The 26,704-nt window shown below is 43.7% G+C and overlaps 1 protein-coding gene across 1 annotated transcript in view; it reads left to right on the top strand.

The window, feature by feature from the left end:
• Window positions 1–26,704, top strand: part of PRUNE2 (prune homolog 2 with BCH domain) — a gene marked incomplete at both ends in the record, with an annotated part of 232,247 nt that overhangs the window by 143,234 nt on the left and 62,309 nt on the right. Inside the window, 2 exons of the mRNA XM_080911149.1 lie at window positions 307–6,853; window positions 7,245–8,001. Of these exons, the coding sequence (XP_080767275.1) occupies window positions 307–6,853; window positions 7,245–8,001 (7,304 nt within the window). The remainder of the gene's footprint in view (window positions 1–306; window positions 6,854–7,244; window positions 8,002–26,704) is intronic.

The following is a 26,704-nucleotide window of genomic DNA, read 5'->3' as shown; positions in this document are numbered from 1 at the left end:
CAGCCTTCCTCAAAGATGAGCTGTAACTAGTTATCTAACACCAAGTGGTTGTCCTCAAAAACATATGCACACAAGAAACATTAAGCAGATTCAGCAAATTATAGTTTTATATGTGCGTTCTATATGGCATATATGTTGATGACAAAATTACATTTCAAAAGGCCATAAATTTGAGAGGGAGTTGGGTAGGGGACATGAAGGGAAGATGAAGTAAATATAGCATACATACATGAAAATACACACATTTTAGAGAAAAAAATGCAAGGGCTATCTGCATGCTCACACAAATTTATGTGCTTCCCACAGATCTGCTGCGAATTGGAAGAAAGTCAGAATCCTTGTCTGGAACTGGAGCCCTTTGAATGTGGCTGTGATGAGATCCTGGTATACCAGCAGGAGGACCCTTCTGTGACCTGTGATCAGGTGTTTCTTCTTCTCAAGGAAGTCATTAATAGGAGGTGTGCAGAGATGGTATCTAACAGTCGGACATCCTCAACAGAAGCTGTGGCAGGCAGTGCGCCCCTGTCCCAGGGCTCTTCCGGTATCATGGAACTGTATGGTTCTGACATAGAGCCACAGCCTGGCTCTGTGAATTTCATAGAAAACCCACCAGAGCTCAACGATTCTAACCAAGCTCAGGTGGATGTCAACATAGACCTTGTTAGCCCTGACAGCGGGTTGGCCACCATCAGAAGCAGTCGTTCATCCAAGGAGAGCTCAGTCTTTCTCAGTGATGACAGCCCAGTGGGAGAGGGTGGTGGGCCTCACCATAGCCTTCTGCCAGGATTTGAATCCTACAGTCCCATTCCTGAAGGCATAGTCGCAGAGGAGCATGCACGCTCTGGGGAACAAAGTGAACACTTTGACCTCTTCAACTTCGATGCAGCACCTATAGCTTCGGAGCCATCCCAGCCGTCATCCCACTCTGCAGACTACTCACCAGAAGATGACTTTCCCAACAGTGATTCATCAGAAGGAAACCTCTCTGCTGGGCCTAAGGGACTCGTTGAGATGGGGATCAACATGTCTAATTACTCCTCTAGTTCTCTTTTGTCAGAGGCTGGAAAAGACAGCCTCGTGGAATTTGATGAAGAGTTTGTCCAGACACAAGATAGCTCAGGGGATAACTCTGAAAGAAATTTAAGCCTGACATGTTTTGTGGGAGAGGAGCCTTCTTCCCCTGAAAGGCTGAAGAATATTGGAAAGAGGATCCCACCAACACCTATGAATAGCTTTGTTGAGATCTCACCATCAACTGAAGAGTCAACTCCACTCTATCCTGATGATATAATCCAAAATAAAATTGACACAGGGCATCTGGGTCCACCACAGACTCGTTCACGGTGCAGAAGTTGGTGGGGTGGCTTGGAAATTGACTCTAAAGATATTGTAGATGCATGGAACTCCAGTGAACAAGAATCTGTCTTCCAGAGCTCTGAACCATGGAAAGATCATAAGCCTGAGTCAATTGAGAAGAGAACCTCAGACTGTACACTCCAACCAAAGAGTCTTGGATTCCCGAATTCGGATCCCTGGGAGTCTGAATTTGGGCATCCTGAACTGGGCAGCAAAGATACCCAAGACCAGAAGGAAGGAAGCTTGCGACATCAGCACTCGCCTACAGTGAGGCCACATTTGACAGATGCCTCTCCTCAAGCGACAAACCACCTGATAGAGGACTTTGCTGCTTTGTGGCATTCAGGACACTCACCCACAACAATGCCTGAGCCCTGGGGAAATCCCACAGATGCTGGTGAAGCTTCACCAGCAGTTCCAGTGTCCTTCCCCACCTGGAGTGCATTTGATAAAGAAGATAATGCTGACACATTAAAAAGTACTTGGAATCTCCATCCCACTAACAATGAAACACCTTCTGTGCAGGACCCAAGTGAATGGGCTGTGGCCCAAAGTGGGTTTTCTTTTCCTGCAGCAGACCTACTGGACAATTCCCTCACTGAGGTAAATAAAGATGCAGCTCCAGAAATCTGGGGCAAGAAGAACAAGGGTTCCAGGGATAACAGTCTTCCATCTGGAAGTCCCATTTCTGATCTGGGTCAAACATGGAACAATTCTAAGCTACCAGGGGAAGATCAGAATGACTTGGTGGATCCTAAAGCTAGAGAGAAGGTTTATGAAAAGGAAGGGTCCTGGAACCTCTTTGAGGAGAGTGTTAAGAAAAGAGGAACTGATGTCTTAGCTCCTTGGGAAGATTCTTTCTTGTCCTATAAATGCTCTGATTACAGTGCATCCAACATAGGAGAAGATTCAGTCCCATCTCCCTTAGACACCAACTACTCCACCTCTGACTCTTACACATCGCCAACATATGCTGGAGAGGAAAAAGAAATGGAAAACAAGCCAATTGCTACAGACAATGGTTTTGAGGCAAAAGATGCTGACTTTTCTGCAGAGGGGGTTGAAGTTCTTGCAACATCACCACAGCAGCCTCAGAGAAATCGAATTGGTTCTGGTCCTGGGAACCTAGATATGTGGGCATTGCCTCAAACAGAAGATAAGCCTGAAAGAAATGACTCACATCACCCGGATAAAGATTCACTCAAGGCAGAGCATGCAGAGGATAAAAATGCTTCCGTTGAGGATGATATCGGGGGAAGCAGCCCATCTGGTTACGATGACCCTAGCATGATGCAACTGTACAACGAGGCAAACCGGCAGCTCACCCTTTTACACAGCAACACCAACTCACGCCAGACAGCCCCTGACAGCCTTGACACATGGAACCGAGTGATTCTGGAAGACACACAGTCCACTGCAACGATCTCGGATAACGACTTGGATTGGGATGACTGCAGTGGGGGTGTGGCGATCGGTGATGATGGGCAAGCGGAAGGTTATGTAGCTGCAAACAGTGAACCTGAAACCCGGTTCTCAGTGAAGCAGCTGGAACCGTGGGGCACAGAACATCAGGAAGCAAATCAAGGTGACTGGGATCTCTCTGCCTCTTCTGAGCCCACAGCGAATACTGGTCCCAGTGAATACCATACTCTGAATGAGAAAAGTGGGCAGTTAATTGCAAACAGTATTTGGGACTCTGTCATGAGAGATAAAGATATGCCATCATTCAGATTACCAAGCCCACCAAGTACTGTAGATATGGAACATGGTGTCTGGCCTTCTGAAAGTCCCAGGCACTCAATAAATGGTAAGGATGGCCACACATTGAAAGCCTCTGGACTCAGTGAGTCAGAAGGGCTTACATCTCATGCTGACAACCAGGACACATGGGCAGACTCTCAAGGTAACACAGCATCCTCGGTGTCCAGGCTGGCAAGTTCAGGACACTTTGCACAGTCAGATCCATTAGTGGGACATATTTATGGGCAGAGTGAAGGTGAGATTGAAGCTCTGGCAGCTTCTGAGTGTGAGCACCTCAACAAGGAGGCAGCAGAAGGCTCTGAAATGAATGGTGCCCCATGGGTTTTTGGAAAAGAGCCCAGTGACCAGGAACTCTCTTCTTCAGATGCGTTTGAACACCAAGAAATCTGCAGTGCATCAGGCAAAATCAGCTCTCTTTCAGTCACCTCCAGTCCTCAGAGTGAGGAACCAGAGGAGGCCTTAGAAGTTGAGAAGGAGCCTTACACTCTAGACTCCCTTGCTGTGCAAACAGAGACATCCACAAGTGATTTGCAGACAAAAGACACCCATGAAGAATCTCTTATGGATAATAGAAGTTTAGGTGAAGCCAACACAACATTAGATGGGATTAATCTAATAAAAACAATGCCTTTAACTGAAATGGAACTGGAGATAACTGAAGCCTGTAACATTCTGAAACCAGAAAGAGCAAATGGAAAACTAATTTATGAATCTTCTCAAAATGTTGATGTTTGGGGGGACCCTATAGATAGTGATGTGTGGGATAGTCATATAAGTTATGAGACAGCTATGAATCCTATAGCTCAGAGAACTGAGAAAAGGTCTCTAGGAGTTCTTTCACCAGGAAATTATGACAGAGACAGCCTCTCCAGTGAGTGTACTCGTTCCAGTGCATCGAGTCCTGACCTAAATGATTCCGCAGTTGCTTTGTCCTCATGGACCTATGGGCCCAGTGCTGAACATCAGAAAGAGAATCAAGATGATAGAAACCAACAGATTCACCAAGAATCAGAACTATTTACCACTGAAGCCCACGTAGGAGTTGCTACTAAAATGGAGAACTTTGTAAAACCCAGAAAGAATGGCTTTGAAAAGATGTCTGATCAGGAGGATCTTCATTTTCCAGAGATCTCAAATAATCCCTTCAACGGTGGTTCCTCATCCTCTTTATCCAGCCCTGGAACAGATAAATATTCTGAATATTCTCATGCATATCAGGAAGGAAATCTAATGACGAGAGGTCAAGAGGAAAATAAACTTGACTCTCTGAAAATTGTGGACCCAGAGGGTACCAGGTTCACATCCACAAACTCAGGATCTGGCCATGACAGTGGGGGTGATGAAGAGTTGCCACAGAAGGAGCTCCATTTGACCACAGTTGCTCAGAGTGAATCTGAGGCTTGCGGTTCATTGCATGAACCTAAGTTCTTGGTCACAGAGCATTCCAAGCCTGAGTTTTCTGTCAGTGTGGGTAGTTCAGAGCCACTAGAGAAAGAGAGCGCATCAAGCCCATTCTGTGACAGTCAACAAAGCAGCCCTGGCCAGTGGATTTTGTCACCACTCATGCAGGCTGACATACAGGACACATCTAAGGAGGAGACTAGAGCTGCAGAAATGGCGACAATGGTGGGCACCATGTGGCAGGGATCTGCCAGCGCTGAACCTAAAGATGGAGACCCTGACAATTTGGAAATGCTTGGCTTCTCAACCGACAGCAGCGAGTGGTGGAACACCATGGAACGGGAAGGGAGAGCAGCTGCCAGTATGTCCGCAGAGGAGTTTTCTAACTCAGAGGGTGAGTTAGAGCCTACTTCTCCAGGATTCCAGAATGCAGGTCCGTGGAGCATACCCATTCAGAATGATGGTAAACCTGTGAACACAGGCAACACTGATCCTTTCTGTGGTGAACTAAAGCCACCCTTTCTAGATAGTAACGGGGACAAGTCACAGGAGAAACTTTGGAACGTTCAACCGAAGCAGCTGGATTCAGATGCCAATCAATTCAGTCAGCTTGTAATCCTGGACCAAATTAAGGACAAAGATTCTGGACAGCAAACAGCCATGTCTTCTGCTGCTGGTGACCTTTCTTTAGAAACTCTTACCCAAGAGCAGTGTCAGGAATCTATGCCGTCTGTCTGGGACCATGCAGAGCCAACATTTCCTCACAGAGATGAAAATGGGTGCGTTAGCACTGGGGTCTCACCCACTGAGTGCCAACAAGAGAACCCATGGAAACAAGAAAAATCCTATCTCAGCCACATGACACATTCAAGCACTCCCACAGAAAATCTCCCTGAGATCAATGCTCCCACACAGCTGATAAGGAAGTTGGACTCTGATTGGGATAGCCCCAGTCCCAGTGAGCCCCAGCCTAACTTTGTTCCAGATATTTTACATGGCAACTTCGAAGAGGGCGGACAGCTGGCTTCAGCTTCTCCTGATTTGTGGATGGATGTCCAGCAACCTTTCACTTTTAAAGCAGATAGTGAGGATCCGGATATATTGACTCACTGTGACCATGACAGCAACTCGCAGGCATCCAGCAGCCCTGATGTGTGTCACGATTCTGAAGGAAAGCAAGAGATGGAGAAGCATGCTGGTGTTTATCTGGGAATTGAAGTGGAACCCGGTGAGTTTTATCTCACCGAGCCAAACATGAATGATGAACCAACCCGAGAACCAGAGCTACAATGTCTCCCACACCACTTAGAACTCCACTCCGGACCTGCAACGCCCTGGCCTCTGGTCAACAGTCAGAAAGATATAAACAATTCATCTAAGCCTGCCTCTTCAAAAAGTTCCCCAGAACCCTCTGATATGCATGGAGACATCACTACAAGAGTAACAGTGTTGGAAGAAGGCACCAACCCAGAGGTAGAAGCATTGGACAGCATCCCAGGCATTGAAAGTGAAGATGCTGACAATTTTGAAACTCACCAGGTGGTCAGTGAAGAAGGCAACAACTCCTGGGTATCAAAAGACCTTTGTCCTGAAATTCAGATAGGCACCAGTGCTCAGCTTGACTGTGAGCAACCTTTTGCTTCTGAGAGCCCTGCTGTACTTACTGACATCTTCCTAGCCTCAGACACCTGCCTGGATGTAAGTGAAGCTGCCTTGGACCACAGTTTCAGTGATGCCTCGGGCATCAACACTTCCACAGGCACTATAGATGATATGAGTAAGTTGACTCTATCAGATGGCCATCCTGACACTCCAGTGGATGGGGATGCAGGGAAGCAAGATATCTGTTCGTCCGAAGCTTCCTGGGGTGATTTTGAATATGATGCAATGGGCCAGAATATTGATGAAGAGCTGATGAGAGAGCCTGAGCACTTCATCTATGGTGGGGATCTTCCGTCAGAGGAAGGCACGATGAAGCAATCACTGGCGCCGTACACACCCCCTTTTGATTTGTCCTACCTCACGGAACCCAGGGGCTGTGCTGAAACTGTACGGGGCGCCGAGTCTCCGGGTGATACATCTCTGGGAAGTGATGCAGCGGAGATGCTACTTTCTGCTCTTCCTGATCAAAGGGAGGAACACAAGGCTGAGACCAACATCAGAAAACCTAGGCACCAGATGACTGTGTTGCATATTCATGAAGACCCTGAGGCTCTTTCTTCAGCTGTGGGAGGAAGAGGTTCCAATAAAGAGTCATCCCCATTAAACATTGACTGGGAAATAGAAACTGATAATTCTGATTCACCAGCAGATGGCGACATGAAACCACCAAACGGTAAGCAAAACATATACACACACACACACACACACACACACACACACACACACACACACTCCTGCAACACACACACACACACATACACACAAACACTTCCTCCACCTTCAAGGAACCAGTGTTAATTAATTTAGTATATTTGTCAAAGCATTGCTACCAATACAGACAGAGAAAGTAACCTTACCTCTAATCCTTTGTCTAGCCAGCTTCAGTAAAAGTAAATGTTACAACTATATTGTGAAACCTCTCTTTGTGCACGAGAAAACTGAACAGGTCCACGAAATGAAAACATGTATTAGCTTGTCTCTTTTTAAGTGTTTGTTCGCAAAAGTCAGTGGTCACAGAATATGTTATTTAAGCCTATTCTTCCCTTCTCACATTCATACTCCAGGCAAGGAGATACTGGAGTTAGAAGAAGAGGAAGCAAGTCCCACGAAAGGGCCGGAGCAAACAAAATTAGAATGCAAAGAAGAAAGACAGGCAGAGAAAAGTGAAGATCATCAGGTACTAGCCGTGGATTATATACTTGTGAGCCATGAAAAAGATTCACCACTGAAACCGGAGGCTGAGGAAACAGGAGAAAACATACCTGAATTGGAACCGTTATCTATAGGTTTCCAAGAAACAGAGCCACTAGAGGCTCAGTCAGCAGACATCCCAGGCGCATGTCAGCCTGAGTCTTTAAATGATGTCACAGTTCATTCTGCAGAGAGAATGTCTTCCAACCACAAGAGTACAGCTCTTGAAAACCCTGTACAAGACCAGAGTTGGATGGTCTTGAGCCACAGTGAGGTTGGTGACCCGCCTGCAGAAACAAGGGACTTGACAATTGGGTCTTCTGGTAGAACTGTGGAGCCATTTTTGAGTCTCAGCTTGGACAAGGGCCTCCAGTCCCAGGCTCTGGAAATAAATAAGCCTCTAGACTCTTTAGCACTAGAAGAAGTTGCTGGTTTGAGCAGCCAATCAAGGAAGAGCAAGAAACAAGGTCAAGCTGGTCTAGATGCAGTTCCAACACAGGCTGCCACCCATGACAATGAATGGGAAATGCTTTCGCCACAGCTCTCCCAGAAAAACAGGAACCCTCCACAGGAAATGGAAGAAGAGACACAGTTCCCTGAGTCTGGACCCAGAAAGCCAAGACCTAAAGGGTAAGCAAAACACTAAATTTATTTTTTACAAAAAAAAAAAAAAAAGTATTTTATTTAGAAACCAGAGAGTTACTGAGAGGTTTTGAAACATGGTGATATCCGGGACAGGAGATCTTTTCTGACATTTATAAGAAGACATGTCATTAACAAAAGCAGTCGCCGGACAACCATTAGAAAAGGGATGATTTACAGCCAGACTGTACCCACCTGTCTGACTTCAGTACCTATGGGACAGGCAAGCAGAACTGGAGTAGCTGGTGTTAGTATCTCTGCAGGACCTACTATGTGCAGGGCAGCTTGTGCTCATCCACTCACCTGATCCTTACATACTGGGCACTGTGGGGGAAGGAGAGACTGGGGGGGAGAACTTGAGACTCGGGGAGTTTCTGTAATTGTCTTAGATTTATCTTAAATGAACAGAGTGAATGTTCGGGGCTTCCATGCTTCCTGAAGCCAAAGGCCCTGCCTTTCTCATTGGCATACTGACATCCGGCATACAGCAGTGTGTACAAGAAAAACCATTCTGTGGCTTCATATATATACTTGGCTTTCAGTTAGGACTCTTAGGAGACTCTAAGTAGACTTAAAATCACTGTACAACACTCCTGCCCCAACTAGCTGAGAGCTGTCAATCTTAAGTTATCCAACCAGTGACATCATCATTCATTCACCCAGCGTAGGGATTTTAAAGATTCTTTCCCCCTTTGACCCATTTATGGGAAGCCAAGGGGCAAGAAGCAAGAAACAGGATGCCATCACTGCCCATGAGACTTGAGGTCAGCTGATAGTAGTTAAGATGTTTCTTTTTTTCCTTTGCCCTTAAAAATAGTGAGAAATAAGTTAAGTAGAAAGGAAGATATCTTTCTACATTAAAATGTAGTGTGATATGCACCACCACATGCATATACCTGCCCCTCATAAATTAATTAATGAAATTTAAAGAGTGTTTAACTCTAGTATAAAAAAAGATACCTCCTGCTTCCTACTCAGTTTAGGAGCATAAAGGACAATGGATAGAGTAGATACTGTGAATCAAGGTATTTGAATTCTTGCCTACTTCTCCCCTGAGCATTTACATAGTTAAAGACTAAACCTCAAGCTTAAGTTCCTTCATCTATAAAATCAGTGGGCTAGGCCAGGTGATTCCAAGCCTTCCTCCTACAGAATTAAGTTCTATGAACTTAATTTGTATGGGAACAAAGTGTGTTCCCCCAAAAAGTTTCCTTCCTTACAACTAGCATTTCCTGTTGAAAGTAACGGGGAACAGAGATACTAGGACAGCGTTGAAGGTTTTCAGGGAAAACCACAAGGACCTTTAACGTTGAGGCATTTCAGTTGGCCTCATTTTTCTCTCCCCTGTCAAGTTCCTTTCTTCTAGAGAGGCCCCGGGTCAGTTCACAGGAGCGAGCAGCTAATGGAGCCCAGTGCACCTTCTGCTCCAGTACTTCCCCTCCCCCACAGCCCCTGAAGTAAAGGATGCTGCTTGCTACCTTTGCTGCTTATGCATAGTTTACTCTGAACATATTTGAAATGTTCTCCCGAGACCATGGGTTCAATTCCCAATTCCCAAAAGGCCCACGGTGCTTGTCTAGATGGAGGCCCAAGACCAGAAGCTTCTGAGCACTTGTCAAAAACCTCACCTCCCCCTGGAATCAAGAATTAGGGTTGAGGCCCAGAGTCTGCCTTCAGAATTTCTTCCCTGAGATTCTGCTACATACATGTGCTTGAGAATTATAGAATCACATTACTAGGCTTGAAGATGTTTAGTATCTAGCTGAAGAGTAGGAGATGGACAGAGGTACAGATTATAGTGACCAGTGTTGGCACAGATACAATCTGGGTACTTTTGCTGTCAACCAGCTTCTAGGCACGGCACATATTGTCCTGGCTTGTGTGATGGCTGGTTTCTGACAACTGGACACATGCTAAAGTCATATTGGGGACCAAACCTTAATGGAGAAAATTCCCCACTCGATTAACCTATGTACAGACCTGCAATATATTTTTTCAGATTTACTTTTTTATGTGCATTGATGTTTTGCCTGCAGATATGTCTCTGCGAGGTTGTCAGATCCCCTGGAACTGGAGTTATAGACAGTTGTAAGCTGCTACGTGGGTGCTGAGAATTGTAACCCAGGTTCTCTGGAAGAGCAACTAGTGCTCTTAACTATTGAGCCATTTTTCTCCAGACCATGTCACATTTTTTTTTTTTTTTTTTTTTTTTGATAGCTGATACGTAAGGCAAAGACGATTATGGGTGGTACCACCCTTGGGTTGGTGGTCTAGGTGCTATATGAAAGCAAGCTGAGCAAGCAAAAAGACCAACACCACTAAACAGCATTCCTGGATGCCTCTGTATCAGCTCCTGCCTCCAGGTTTAAGTCCCTGCCTCAGCATCTCTCAGTGCTGGGCATTAGTGTGGAAGTAATAAAGTAAGTCCTTTCTTCCCCAAGTTGATTTTGATCATCGTATTGTTTCACAGCAACTGAAACTCTAGCTATGGCGCTGGCCAATGGTTGCTGTGTGAGCTATCAGAGACAGACTAGCCCAAGCAGTAGACCAAATTCCAGTTCCTAGAGGCATGACAGCAACTGGAGAGCCTGATCCTTTCTATGGAGTTGTGGAGTACAACTACAAAAAATTCACAGCATAGACCCCCTCCCTATTTTCCCTCTTTGTGCTAAGAACTGAGCCCAGATCTTGATGGATGCCAAGCAAGAGCTCTGGCATGGAGAGTTCCTGCCTCTCTCATAAAATGAAGAGACAAAATGATGGGGGGGGGGGACATCATGTGAACATGGGGACAAGAGCTGAAGCTGGTAAGATGGCTTACAGGGTAAAGAGGCTTGCTACCAAGCCCAACTACCTAAGTTTGATTCCCACAACCATGATGGTACAATGAGAAAGACAAGTCCTGAAAGTTGTCTTTAAACACACACACACACACCCAAACATTAGAACAACACATAGATACAAAAAAAAAAATGTAAAGAAAAAAGAAATGATCAGTTATGTTATCAAATTCTTGTCAGTATTTACCAGAGAAACAGAATACTTACTCAAACAACAAAACCAAAACAAAACTCCGCAACCTAGGGGGCTAGAGAGATGCTGTCCCTCAGGAGTTAAGAGCACTTGTTGCTCTTACAGAAGACCTGGGTTCAATTCCAAGCATTCATATGGTGCCTTACAGTAATCTGTAATCCCAGTTCTAGGCTAGCCAGTACGCAAGAATAGAGTACACATACGTGCACATAGGCAAAAGATTCATGCTCACTAAATAAATAAATAAATAAATAAATAAATAAATAAATAAACAAACAAACAAACCAGTTCTGCCCACCATCAACTTTATAAAACTACTATGTTTGATTTTCAAATGTATTGACTTTCAGAGGTATATAAAGTGATTAAAGGCAATGATTCACAATAATATTGAGGGAAAATGGCAATCTGAGTAATCTCTTGGAGACATGTGCATGCAGAAGATGGCAGCGGGAGGAAGAAGAGGAGAAAGGAGACGGAGTCCCTCTTGCTATATGTGTCTCTGGAGCATTTAGGAGTAGCTGGTGTTTGTATTTTTTTTGTTCTAAGAAGGGAGGCATTCAGTGCTCCCTAAAATATAGATGATGTTTAAATGCAGCGTATTTCGTCTGCTTCTCTCTTCACTCTGTCCTTTTAAAATTACCTTTCTTCTTGTCTGATAAAACTGCGCTTAGAGAACTATGACACTCTTCCCATCTGAGTGTCATAGTTAGACCTTTCACGAGCCCTTCAGAACCAGGCTTCTTTGGTATTAATACATTCATTTTCTCTCTTTTAAAAATTACTTATTTCATTACTTCTTAATTATGTACTTGTGTACACGTGAGTGCGGGTACCTACAAAGGCTGGAGGAATCAAATCCCCTGAATCAGAATTATAGGCAGTTAGCTTCATCCTCTGGGAGAATGGTACCTACAACCCATCTCTCCAGCCTCTACACTGGTTTTCGTTACTCTCATGGATGTCAAAGTGAAACATAGACTCTTGGTGTTGGACAGCGGGAGTACAGAGCATCTGACTATTTGGTAGTGATAATTAAACATCCTCAATCGAAATTTCCTTTCCTCTCCTTCCTCAGCTCATTTTCCCTCCTCTCCCTTCCCCCTCCCCTCCCTATTTTGGAACCTGCCCCACCCCAATCTTTGTCTTCCTGGCCAGCCATGTGAGAGCAGACCTTATGCAGTAAGTGTGCACAAGTTAGTTAACAAGAGTATCGTTTTCTTTTAGTCTACGAAGCTGTGATTTGAGACAAGCTTTGCTGGTCTTATTTCCTGCCTCCATGGAGTTATCTGAATGACTAGGCTGCTGATGTCATTTTAAAGAAAAAACAAGGAAATGGTAACAGTTTAGACTTAACTCTCATTTCTAGCCCTTTGCTTGTCAATAAGGCTCCACCACTGAAAGGCATATTTTCTTGAGTTCTGTCATTTGACACATTTATTTTGATTCCCCCATTACCCACTGAAAGTCACAAAGGGCTTAAGAGTCAGTGTTGGGAAAGATAGATTGAAAGTGGCTGAGTCAGTTCTCGCTCCTGACATCTCTAACCTCCGTACTCCCCACCCCCAACTTCTTCAGCCTGAACACAGATTTCTCAGCTTAGCAGAGACAGCTCTTTCCGCTTTGGTGGCTGCTTCCTGCTGACACTGTGTGGTTCTAGCTCAAGGGGGCCGGAGGACAGCAGGAAACCCAGGTCTTTCAACGTTCATTTCAATTTTCCAAATGCTTGTAGTTGTGGTGTTTTGTGCTCAGGGACTTTACCAGAGGCAGCGCTTGTGCCAAAATGAGGTGGTTCATCTTGGCTGCTCTGAGGGAGGGGCAGCAGAGAAGAGCCCATCTATGCTGCTAGCTAGCTGGCTTCTAACCTGTGTGAGAGTCCAAAATGTGCCCCTGGCTGAGCTTGAAAGCAGGGTGAGTGTCAGAGCTGCTTTCGGAAGAGAAGCTGGTGGCAAATGATGGTCTTGAAGACAATGAGACGACCTGGATTTCTTTCTAAGTCACATTTGTATCTGTACCTGTCTGTCTGTCTGTCTGTCTGTGTTTGTACCCCACTCCTGCAGGTCACAGTGCACCATGCACAACTCTGCAGAGTTGATTCTGTCCTTCCATTATTCAGGCCCCGAGGTTTGATCTCTGGTTGGTGTATTTGGCAGCAAGCTCCGTTACCCACTGGGCCATCACATCAGCCACAAACACCATGGCTTTCTAATGCAGGATGTCTTGGTATTTTAGGGCACAGCCAAAAAGATATTATATTATACTTTCAAATTAGGATAATTCAAGGGAGATTTAATTCAGTCACAGTTATAAAGTCATGGCAGAGTGTGAGGGAGCCCGTGGTGAGTAGCACAGTGGTTCCGGTACAAGGCTGAGGGGAGTGGCAGCCGGAACCCAGGAGAACTTAGGGCAGAGAGAGAAGAGTGAAGAGAAGGGTAACACCTGAGGCAGTTCCGCCAGTCTGAGTGGTGCCCACACGTTACTGTTACTTAGGGTTGGGGACTGGGCCAGATAGTTTCAGGTTCTTGGCCTCATTTCAAAAAAATTAAAACATGACTTTATATAGCGTTAAAAACATGCTGACTTTATGGTAGCAGTTAGAAGGGAGAACACTGTCTGGTCTGCAACAGTCTCCAGGAATGAGAACTCCCAGGGGTCCCAGGTGTGCAGCCTGGGGTCTCTTTTATGAGATCTCAAGGAAGGGGGCATAGTTTCAGTGGTTCTCCATTTTGATTAATAGACTTGGTCTATTAATCCAATAATTATTTTTTCTATTGGATATTCCGCTTCCCATAATGCATCTGATTTTAATCTTATGTGCACCCAATTACACACAGTTGGAAGATGGTAAGAGGGGGTTCTCCCTAAAGGTTTACTTGATGAACACAGTTTGTCTTGCTGCACATACATTTAAAACTGGTTTGGGCTGTATCTATCACTCCTAGTTTTAAGATCTGGATATGTTCGAATTATATATACATATGAATCGAAACTATCTAAATTTGTTATTAGGGTCAGAGATGGCAGTACATGTAGTCTGATGTAAGTGGAGGAGATCCAGGATTTAAGCTATTGTTCACAAATCCACAACGATTTTTGTCCCTCTACTTTTTGTTTGTCTGGCTTTCGTTTTTGTTTTTGAGATAGGGTCTCCCTGTGTAGTCCTGGCTGTCCTGAAACTTCCTTTATAGACCAGGCTGGCCTCAAACTTACAGAAATCTGCCTGCCTCGGCATTCCTAGTGTTAGGATCAAAGGCATGTTCCCTGATTTTGCCCCTTCTATTTGCTAATGTCTGGAGACATGTTGAGTGCTTTGCTGAGGAGGGTAACACCCTCTTACAGTGAGTAGAGGTGAAGGGTTCTGTGACACAACATTGCCACAGCCCCAGATTCGGAGTGGACAGCATGTTCCGTTCCACTGAGTTGCTTTCTTTCTTTCTCTTCTTTCCCATCTGAAGAGAGTTCCCGTTCACTTGATTTGTTGATTTTACTTCTGTCTCCATCTGTGAGACTGTAACTCTCAAGAAAGCATAAGTCTGTTTTGTCTGATGGGGCACAATACCCGTGATGCTTAGAGTAGGGCCTGCCAAATACGAAGTGCCCGACTGAGCAAAAATAAACAAATAACAAAAAGTTGTCCAACATAATCATTCCTCTGTCTCCCCTTTCTTTTCCTGAGACAAGGTGTCATTACACAGCATGGCTGGCCTACAGCTTGTAATACAAACCAAGCTGCCCTTGACTGATCCCCCTGCCTCTGCCTCCTGAGTGCGGGGATGAGAAGGGTATACTACCGTGCACAGCTATCATAATTGGCTTTTAACGACACTGTGAAAAAGTCAAGCATTTTTAATTCCCTTTGCTGAAGGGGATGCACCGAACTTAGTTTGTGAATAGTATGTACCTTTCTGTTATAACGTTAAAAAAAATCCTTTCTCTTGTAATTTGAGACCAAAATTGCTTATTTTCTGGTGGTCCTCCAAGGTTTTTGAGACCTTTAACTTTCTGAAAGTGTCTTTATTCATTTCATGGAACCTCACTGAGAACAATGCCTGATCAGGGCTTTCCTTGGCCACTTTTGGTCATCTGTTGTCTACTTCATGGCTTTTACAATCTCTTCAGTCTGGGTGTCCTTTTCTTTACTGGAAAAGGACAGCCTATTTATTCAACATTTGTGTTCTCCACTCGGGCAGCAGCTGAAATTAGATACTCTTCAACGACCTTCCGAATTTTACCTTTTAAAACTCAATTTCTTAAGTAACCATTGGAAAGTAGCAACTAGGTCCTGAGAAAATAATGTCAACTCTACTGGACACAGAGATGTCTTCTGTGTCCTTTTTGCCAGTACAATAACCAGGATGTTATTTACTGCATTTAAGTAGTGATTTGTTAAAAAATAAATAATTAACTGCTTCCATATAAAAAGAATTTAATACCTTTGCTCAAGCATTAATGCTGAGCTAGAACTACTTTATCTTGGTATAACCTGGGTATCCCAGTACAGCCTACAAGACAGAAGGAAGTGTTGTTAGCAGCAATGGCCTGTATCTTCTTTTAATGAAGAATCATTAAATAATGTTAAAAGTATTTATGATTAGCCTCATGGCATAATTTAAAGATTAAAAATATTTTAAATTGTGTTATATATGTGTGTGATTTTTGTGTGTGAACATTTTTAAGTGATTGTGATTACAGGTGCTAGCAGAAGCCAGAAGAGGGTGTCAGACTCCCCAGGAGCTGGAGTTACAGGCAGTTGTGAGGCCCCTACTTTGGGTGCTAGGAATCGAACTCTTTTGCAGGAACAGCAATGTTCTTAACCTCTGAGCCCCCACTGGCAAGAATGTAGTCTCCATAGCAACTTCTGAGTTTTAGAACAGATGCCTGAAAACAGTCAGAACAAACACATTCCCCAGGTTTAATAGCCTTCTTCTCTCTCTTGATACGTGTACCTTATCCTGACTCAGGGCATCCACTTGTTCTTTAGCCGAACTTCTCCCACCAGAAGTGACCTTGGAATCACAGTGTTGCCACCACTGAATAAGTCACTCAAGAAGTGTTTCCCATAACTACTAATAATTCTGACGAGTTTGTTTGTTTGTCTAGTTTTGCTTTGAGACAGTCTCACATGGAATCCTGGATAGTCCCAACCTTGCTTTATAGCCCAGGTTATCCTTGAACTCATAGAAATCTGCTTGACTCTGCCTCCTAAGAGCTGAGAGTAAGGTATGTGCCACCATGCCTAGCAATTCTAATGAATTTTGTAGGTTTTTAGTTAAGTAAAGATATAGAAATGTGTTCCTCTTTTCCTTTCCTTGCTACTCCTCCCCAAAGCCTGGAGGAAAATATTAAATGCCTTCAATAAGAAGTAGCAAATACTTTTTAATGGGCACCACATTCTACTGACTAATTTGATTTTTTTTATGTTGGTATTATATTAGTTAGAGATAACCCCAAACTGTCCCATCGCCCTATTCTAACACAGTCCCCACTGCTTCCACCACTAAATAAGGTTGTATAACACATAAAATTTCTTGTTACTTTTCAAGTTGATTTTTATGATTAATATATTTTGCAATTTGGTGGCATGATGCACCAGGAGGGAGTGCCTTAGTGGGCCCATGTGAGGTACCGGCCATATGATGATGGGGTCTAGTATAAAATAAAATCTATTTGGGTCATGAGAAGGGTGATTGAGAAGGGAGTGTGGAAAAGAAAGACAGAGAGGAACAGAAAGAGAAGAAAGAGGGGAAGAGGCCAGCCAGGAACACATGGAGAGATAAGGAGGGAGAGGAAAGGGAGAGAGAAAGAGGACAGAGAGAGACAGAGACAGAAACAGACAGATAGAAACAGAGAGACCAAACAATTCTTTTATAGTAAGTCAGGCTGTACCTGGCTAGGTAACTATTGGGCTGAGCCTAGACCACCCATGTTTTTTTTTTTTTATCTGATAATATAGATTAATATTCATAAAATTAAAGCCTACGGCTTTACAAAAGCTTTGAGGTTTTAAAAATCATTACTTTATTTATGTGGATGTGTGTGCCTGTGTCTGCGTGGGTTTATGTGTACCACCTGCATGCTGGTACCCAAGGAGGCTACAAGAGGGTATCAGATGCCATGGAGCTAAAGTTACAGATGGTTGTCAGTCACCTGGTATGGGTGCCGGGAAATGAACCTGGGTCCTCTGCAAGAACAGTAAACATAGTTAATTACAGTGCAATCTCCCAGCCCTCAACGTTTGGGCATGGTGACTCACATTTTTAATCCCAGAGCTGGGAGATGGCAGGAGAACCACCAACAGTTTGAGGCCAGCCTCAACCTAGCAAGACCTATTTTCAGTCAATCAATCAATTAATCAATCAATCAATCAATATTTGGCTAAAACTTATTATGTTCCCATCTGTTATACAAATATCCTTTGATATTTTACTTGATGACATCAGTATTTCAGATGGCATTTTATGTTGTTATTTGTATATTTCTTTATTTACTTACTCATTGAATCATTCATTTGGAGAGGGTCTTGTGTATCACAAGCTGACTTGACAACTGCTCCTGTGCTAAAGATGACCTTGGTATCCGGTCCTTCTGATTCCACCTGAATGCTGGGATTATAAGCATGTGTCTCCATGCCTGGTTTATTAATATTGAATCCACATGATGTACACATGAGACAAATGCTTTACCAGCTGAATGGCAACCCGAGTTCTTGCAGACAATTTTAGAATTAATAGTAGTGAGCATTCGCTGAAAGCTATTTCAACCCAGCTCCACTGGTTAGGTTATCTTACAGTTTTAAAGTAACATTATTATCTTCCTCTAATCTATTTGTTTGTGAGCTGGAATGCTGAGGCACCATGCTGTTTAGTCTCCTGCAAACTTGCTAGTAAGTGAGGTTAGATCCAAACTCAAATCTTTGTTTACAGCATATTCAATCCACCATGCACCTTAGAGTTAAAGCTGCATGAATCTTGGGTGAGCATTCTGGCTTTTCTAGAACTTTCTGACTTTTTTTTTTTCTAGAACTACATTTCTATGCTTTTTTATGGTCCTCTGTGCTCTCTTAAGCATTGTTCATCAACTGCTCAATTGCTGTCTTTTGTAGATATGTGTGTATGTGTGTGAGTGTGTGTGTGTGAGTGTGTGTGTGTGTGTGTGTGTGTGTGTGTGTGTGTGTGTGTGTGTGTAAGTAAGTGTTTAAAAGGTTTCTAGGAACGGAATCTCTTTCAAACTTGTGTGTTGAAGAAATTCAAATCTAACCTTATTCAGAGAAAGGAGTGGCAGTAGCTTTCGTATAAATGACATAAAAATCAAGGGAGGATTTTGTGACTCCATAACCTCGTGGGAGTATTTTATATTCCCAACCGCCCAGCTTCAGCTCCAGCCCCAGGCACAGCAGGCTGGTGCACTAGGAGATCTAGGAGGCAGGTGATCAGCCTTATTTAGATGTGCCAGGGATCACGTGACCAGAAAATGGAGGCGAATCTGCACTTGCTGTTAACTGCTCCAGAAGGGAGATGCTGAGGAGTCAGAACCGCGCATCTTTCTGTCCCTCCTGCTAGCGAGCTTCCCGTTATTCTCGGAAGGTAGGTGGGTCTTGCTCAGACTTTCAGAAGACTGGGCCGGGCGAGGAGAGATTGCAATGGAGACTGTCCTTCGTGAAGCCTGTCTACTGCCTCTGGGAAGTTGAAGGAGGGAGGAGGGGGCAAGAGGAGGCTGGATTCTGCCCGGCCCCTCATCCCTGACTCCTGCAGCTGCAGCTGCGTGCAATTCATTCTGACCTGCTCAGAACCTAGGGGCAGGCAAGCTTTCGCTTTCTCGCCCCCTTCCTGGCTGCAGACAATTATCTAACACAGCTTGCATAGCTATAATCAATTTTTATTCTTTTATGTCTAGGATAAATATGCGGACGAAAGATTAGAGGAAGTGACCATGTTAAAATTGTTGGGACGGTTGAGGGAGGATTACTGTAATGCCTGGATTTTGGTGGGCAGGCTCCCACAGTAGCGAAGAGTTCACATTTTATGTTTCTAAAAGTTATCGACGCTAGTATAAGAACATCTACTTCTCAATATTTCTGATAAATCTTAGAACATTTACAACCTACCTGACTTCTAAGCTACTGAAATAGGTCACCCTCAAAAAATGGGCTTCTGCTGTTCGCATTGTCCTATCAAAATCAAGAGATGGGAGCACTATTTTAATGTATGAAATATCAGGATTTTGCTGAAAGAAGTAAATTGTATAAGCAATTAAAGATACTTGTTCACTTTAGATAAGAACATTTGATTTCTACCCTGCAGAGGTGGAGGTAAATTCCTCCCCAGAAATAGAGCACTGGTCATGTTTTAAGGGGGAGGGCATCCTTTCATTAATTGCCTGCTTTCCTGCAAATTAGTCATAGAGAACTTTTAGACCTGTTTCCAACCTGGAAGAGTACAGAGACCTAGCCACAGCTCCACCCCAACCCCCACCTAGCCTACCCAGCCCCATCCCCAACCCCAACCTAACATTCACACAGCTCAGCCCTCAAGTAGCCCAGAGCTCCAGGGTTCTCACACCATCTCCAATCCTACCCCTTTCCCCTCAACTCCCCCACGCCAGCCTCCCTCAGAGAAAGATGGGAGCTGCTTCTGAATGAGCCATTTCAAACCATTCATTTGACGAAAGTTTTCTTGGCATTATAGTTGGTAATATGGCAGAACATAAAAATCTGGGATAATTAAACTTAAATAGAAAAAAAAAGACTATGGAATATCTGCTAATTGTTGAGAAATTTTCTATCTGCACACCTCAAAAACAAAACAACAAGAGAAGCCCACTGGTCTTCTAGAAATATATCTATTGATGAATTAAACTCTCTTAGGAGAGTAAAAACTGTTTTACAATATTTTGAAACCCCTCGCCCTTTACTCAAATGCAAATAAAAGAAGATAGGATTGTTGATTTTCTTTCTGAAGCCAGCAACACCCAAAGATTCCCTCTGAGATGCCGCTTTCTAATGCAAAGGTGGCTTCTGGATCCTAAACAAAGCCGGAAGTCCTGCTGTTGGGTTAACTTTCCCCAAGGCTGTTATCTCTCCTGCATCCAGTGAATTTCTGTTTTCATTCTATTTACTTTTTCAATCTTCAGTGGCTTTGGGCTTTTAGCAAAATTTAGCCCATATATTTAAATTTCTCAGTGTTGGGCAAAGCAAAACACCTACCACACTTCTATGTTCAGGAGCAAGGTGGCACTTCCTAATTAGTTTACAATCTTCACACTTACCTTTAGGGAATGAAACCAAACACTCAGCATGGGTATATATTTATTATGAACAAAATGTTTTCCCCAAGGGCTGCATGTGGTCCAAAGCTAATTAGGATTCACTCCCTTCCTTCCCACTCATTGGGAGGATGTGAAACAACTGGCTTGCCAAGGACAGAATGAAGGCAGTTCAGTAAGAGGGACAGCTGGGGGACACTGGGTGCTTCCAGGTAAGAGAGTTTCTTCTTCGGTTCCTTCATGATAGAGGAGAAGAACATGGTTCACTGGGGATGAGGTAGAGTTGGGGATAGGGTAGAGTTGGGGATAGATAAGGTAGAGTTGGGGATGGGGTAGAGATGTGAATAGGGTAGAAATGGGGATAGGGTAGAGATGGGGATAGGGTAGAGATGGGGATAAGGTAGAGTTGGGGATAGGGTAGAGATGGGAATAGGGTAGAGTTGGGGATGGGGTAGAGATGTGAATAGGGTAGAAATAGGGATAGGGTAGAGATGGGGATAGGGTAGAGTTGGGGATAGGGTAGAGATGGGGATAGGGTAGAGTTGGCAGGTTGGAAGAGGTGTTTCTGATGGAAAGAATTCCATAATCCAAGTATATAGTCAAGAGAGTCTTGAGTAACACATGGAAGACTAAGAGAATTTGACTGTGCGTAGAGAGTGGATCAATTAGGGAGTGAGGAGACGGATGACTAAATGGCTGAGTTCCGAGATTTGAACAAAACCCTTTGAATCAAATGCATTACATTGGCTTGAAAAACCAATGTTTTTTGAGTTAGGACTGCCTCGGCAGTGTGGGAACAGTGGAGTTAATATGGCAGCAGTTGGAAAGCTGACTGTACATTATGGGACTGAACCTGAGCCTGGGATCAGAAGGAGGGAGGAAAAGGAAGAAAGGTCTAGGACTTGGGAATAGAAGACAGTGAGGACCCAAGGGATGCTCAGGGACTTGTCAAGCTTGAGGTTGGATGTTGGGGTCATAAAGCATGCAAACAGTGAGAAAAGGACCCCCAAAGTCAGATATAAACCAAAAGCAACTTTGTTCACCATGCAAAAATGCTTCTAACTGATTAGGATCGTGGTCAGTCTCTGAGCTGACAATAAAACAATTAAAGGGCTTAAGAAGTCTTTCTGTAGCATAAACCCATGTTCAGGGGATAATAAAGAAGCGCAGTGGCGGATAGCGGGCTGGTGTTGCAGGCTCAATGTTATTCTAGAACGGCGTTCTTTTCTCAACTTTTATGAGGCTCACAGGCCAGGTGGTTTTACTGCAACTGAGAAGAATGTAGAGCTTGGGGGACATGCAGTAAGATGGGGGTGGCAGAACAATGTCTGGAACTACCTGGGCTCTTTATTGGACATCTGTTTATTTATTATGATGGAGTTTGCTGCTCTGGCGAGTTGCTTAATATAAGCAAGGTTAAGAAAGTGCAGCAATCCTCTTCAGGATCACCCCAAATCAGGCAGTGGTACCAGCTGAAAGTGAACATCCAGGTCTGTCGTCAGCCTGCTATGGCCCCAAAGTGCACCTTGGTCTCTATGCTTCCTGCAGACTCCTGTATATACTGTGGTGTAGTAGGGGAGGGTATGAAGAACAAAAGGAGATTTTCTTTTGGTTATTCCCTCCTTGGCAGCAATTGTGAGACTCATCTATAACCAGCTGGAGCACAGGATCAGACCAAACGCCGCCCATGACAAGCTCTAGAAAGTGACTCATAGGTTGTAACGACAGAGTGAGTCTTGAGAGTTGGCATAGAGGCCAGCGAAAATACAGGAGGATAGGAAGGCTATTTGTTGTTCTTTAAAACTTCCCAGTAGTACCAATAACCAGCTCTTATCTGGAGAGCTCAACTGGGGTATTGCCCACCTAGAGATACTCCTCTAGGGGTTATTCCTACCTCTCCATTTCCAAAATTGCCACCAAATGCATTCAGCTCTTCCTGTGTTCTGTGTGGATTTGTCTGTCTTTTCTCTTTGGTCTCCTTGATTGTTTAGATCCAGAGAGAACAGATGTGTTTCTGATCCATTTGTTTTGTAATCCCCTCCCCCAGACTAGTTAACACGTCTGTATGCTGCCGACACTCAAATGTTTGTTGAACTTTTACCAGAACAGTCCTAGAGGCACGCAGTGAGCATCAGGGAGAAGCCACATCTGTCAGGGCTTATGGGAAATTGGTCTGGAAGCCATGATGATTCAGGTATATTTTTGCCTATAGACAGATTTTATTTTTTTCCCAAATCACTTCCAGTTAAAAATGTAGTAGCCAAACACAGCGTTCTCACACTGCTCTGAAAAGCAAAGTTTCCTGTTATCCAAATCTAGCTCAGAAGTCCCAGTTCTGAAGCCACCGCCACTGCCCATGAACAAGAGAATCACGAAGCAAGGGGAGAAAAATGTCACCGGTTAGCAATCTTATTTTTTTACCACGCATCCCAGAAATATCTCAGAAAGGCTGATGAAATGGGCTAACTCTTTCTAAAATAAAGCAGGAGTAAAAACCACCATAATATGATCCCAGGAGTTCGGGGAACAGGAAAGATTAGGCAGGTAAGAAAGTTGAATGGATAGTCAATGTTACTGAAGTAAGGAAAAACCGGTAGTGATGATGGAGAAAAATCAGGCTGGGCATGCATAAGAGCCATGCCTCTCCAGGCCCTAGGATGCTTTCTTCCTGTGTTAGTCTAAGTCGGAGGCAATCAAGCAAGCCTCGTGTATTATTGTATAGTCAGAGACTAGATCTCCTAGGATGAGCCTTTCACGATGCTTTGTGTATTTGAGTGTTTGACTAGCTCAAGCTTGATTCTCACTAGCTTGGTGAGTGTGAACTGATTGTTAACTAAATTTTATTTCCCATTACTAACTTTAAATACAATAAACACACACACATAGGCACACACAGGCACACACACAGAGGCACATACACACACAAACACATTCGGGGTGTGTATGCATGTGTGCACACTCACATGTTTGTGTGTGTGTATGCGAGCGCACACACCTGGGTACCATGTGTGTAAGTGTACCATGTGCATGCAGGCGCCTGTGGAGGTCAGAAGGGGGCACCAGATCCTCTGACACTGAAGACATAAGTGTTTCTATGTTTTCCAGTTCAACTTTAGCTTAAGCTTGCATCTCACTAGTTTGGTGAATGTTCACTGAACTCCGGTTGTTTGGTGTATTTCCCATGGAAGGAGTGCTGGGAATAGTCCCGGGTCCTCTGTATGAGCAATCGTTCTTTTCTAAGCCATATTTTTAGCCACACCCTCAGTTCTGTTATCTACCACCAGGGATCTGGTAACTAGAAAGTGAGAGGGCTGTGTGACACAGGCTCATGCAATCCCATGCAGTATTATGACTCTGTGACCATTGTTTAAAAGCATGAACAATTTCTCCACACAAAGCTTTCTATGCTCACAGCTTGAAGACAAACCAATGAAAATGAAATGTCTAAATGAATCCATTCTCTTTATGAGGTTAACAATCCTGTGTGCTTGTGAATGTATCCCTTGAGGGTGTAGGAAATTAATCAAGGCTTTTAAATTAAGTTTGTAGAATATGATTAAACTATTCAGTGGGGCACGTGTAAGTAAAGGTTTCTCTCCATCCTGAGGGCCTAACTTTGTGCCTGTGTCTCTCTAGATCTGTCAGGCAAAAGTACAGGACACCTGAGAGGAGAAACGCTAATATGTTCCTTCCAGAATGTTCTCCTTTGTGAAATGATTTGTCAGAGGAGATTTTTGCCCCGTGTTTGTTTGTTGGAATTTCTCCAACCACGTTCCAGCAGACTGAGTTACTTAAACAAGGAAACTGTATTTTCTCACAGCTCTGGAGGCAGAGTTTAAGGTCTAGGTGGCAACTGGTTAGTTAGTTTCCTCTGACTCTTCTCTCCTTGCCTTGCATATGTCTCTCTGGCCTTTTCATGCTCTGTGTCGGTATGTGTCCAATCCCTCTTCTTACCAGAGCACAAGTTAGGTTAGATTACGAACCTCCCCAATGGCCTTGTTTTGATCAACTATTCGAAAGCTTCTCAGTTTTCTGTTTTGTTCAATCTGGGTGTCCAGTGCTTGGATGACACCACTCACATCCACTGTGTTTTTATTTTTGGTTCATAAAAATACCATATACTGGGGAGTCCAGTCTTCAATGTATGAATTTGGGGAAATGTAATTCAGCCTATACCAGATACCTGAAGAGCTGACAGTAAATGTATAAGGAATTCCTAAGATCCCTTCATTGGTGAGAGGTTGCCAGCCTCCAGAAACTTCAGTGATGAGTCTTAGATTTACTTCTGGGTTACATGACCAAGTTCACGAATTGCAGCTATGAGCTGTGGATTTAAATCAATTCATCAATGCCTACTTGGCATTTGCAGTTCAGTCCATGTCACTGAACTAAGCCAGACATGGCAGTCCCTTCTCTTATCCCAGCATTTGCAAGGTAGATGTGGGAGGATCATGAATTCAACGTTATTTTTTTTGGGGTACATAAGAAGTTTGAGGCTCCAAATAATAATAATTCAAATAAGTTACAGTTACTCCAGAGTGCTTAGATTAACTCCAAATCCTCCAAGGGTAGAAATAATAACCATAGTTAATATCGTAGCTCTTTCATCAAATACTTGAGTCATCTCTTTGAAATGTGCATTAGTCATTTGTTTTACTACTACTGTGACTAAAATGCCCAAGAGAAAGAATGAAAGAAAGGAAAGACTTACTTGAGCTCAAAGTTTGAGTGTTCAGGCCACCGTGGTATGGAGGGTGTAGCACGTTCACCATGACTGTCCAGCGTGCCTAAGCCCCGCTAGTTTGCTCTTGTATTTTAACTTCTCCTTCTTTCCCCTTTCTATTTGTCTGCTCCCCAGCTTACAGAATAGTGTTGCTTATGTTCACGGCGGGTTCTCCCTACTTGGTTACCCCTCTCTGGAAATCCCCTCCCAAGTACCCCATAAATATAATAACTCAGCAAATAATGTGTGTATTAGATATAGCTATTGATTAGCATAAAAAAGTACCTTTTCTCTCAGATGTAGACCTCTGGGGGTTATGCACACTCCTATTTTCAATCATTCTTTCTGCTTCCCAGTCTACTATGATGTGAACAGCCTCTGCAACACACTCCCATGTCTGCATCCTGTGTGATATATTCTCAGTGTGATTTATCTCCTATGTCTTCTTCCTGTGTGATTTGTTCTCAATATGATTTATCTCCAATGTCTTCTTCCTGTGTGACATGCTCTCAAAGTATCTAGATACTTTTATCCAACACATCTGTTAGTCACTAATTTCAAGGACTGATGTTCCGAAGTGTTCTGGATTTGACCTCATGGTCATAAACAGAAATGTATACGTGTAAGCCCATGCCCCGCCATGACAGTGATAATGGTGGGACACCTAAATGCTTCCAGGCCACAATAAAGAAACTAAGAAGTCTTTGTGAAATTCATACGAACAGAGAAACAAAGGCATCTGTGAATATACATATTTTTTCCTCAGCCTATTTTATTTCTCACAGCAACTTTGTAACTCTGCTGACAGAATTCTAATTTACCCTGGCTTACAAAGAATTCAGGAACTAATCTGATCCTAGGCAGAACAGGGCAGAGAAACTTAAATCATAGTCAGGGTTTTTCTTTCTCTTCCTTCCCCTTTCCTCTTCTGTGGTGTCTCTTCTCAGCTACTGAATATCTGCTATTGCTACATGGACTGAGCTTTCTGTGACTGGCAGCTGGCAATCTCCACAGCGAGCACTTATTTCTTCTAATTGCCAGCAGAATCTGTAGTGAGTCTCACTGGGACAGTTTAGATTACATGCCTATCCCAGCACCAGCCACTGGCGAAGGGTAGAGATTGTGTTGGTTGGGCTAGCCTGGCCTCATTATCCCTGAAGGCAGATTGATTAACCTCATCTCACTAACTCCTGTACTAGGGAAATGGAAGTGTTATTATCAAAAGGGAGTCTAGGCAGAAACACTGTTGTATCTAAATATAGCCACTCATTAAGAGATGTTTCTCTACTGCTGTTGCAGTTACCAGTGGCCAACCATGATCCAAAAGTATTAAGGGCCAAATTCCATAAATCAACAAGTCCTAACTTTTAAAAAAGAAATTAAATACAATATTCATTAAAGCTCCTACTAGATATTACTGCTCATTGTTGTTGTTATTCTTGTTGTAGTTGTTGCTGCTGCTGCTGTTCTAGTTGGCTTTACTTTTTTTCCCCTCCCAGGCATCAGCCTGTGTTGTTTGGGGATTTCCACAGGATCTCCTAGGCCAACAACTCAACCAAATGAAGCCTAGTCCCTCTGCAGGGAGCCTTACCTGACTACAAGAGATGGCCAGTTAAGCCTCCATGTGCCCCATTACTAGGAGTCCTTGTAGTGCACTCTCACAGATTACAAGAC

This window comes from Micromys minutus, assembly GCF_963924665.1.
Source record: "Micromys minutus genome assembly, chromosome: 2".
Taxonomy (NCBI): Eukaryota; Metazoa; Chordata; class Mammalia; order Rodentia; family Muridae; genus Micromys; species Micromys minutus.
Note: the sequence above shows the minus strand (reverse complement) of the source record. Positions and strands in the feature narration are given on the sequence as shown.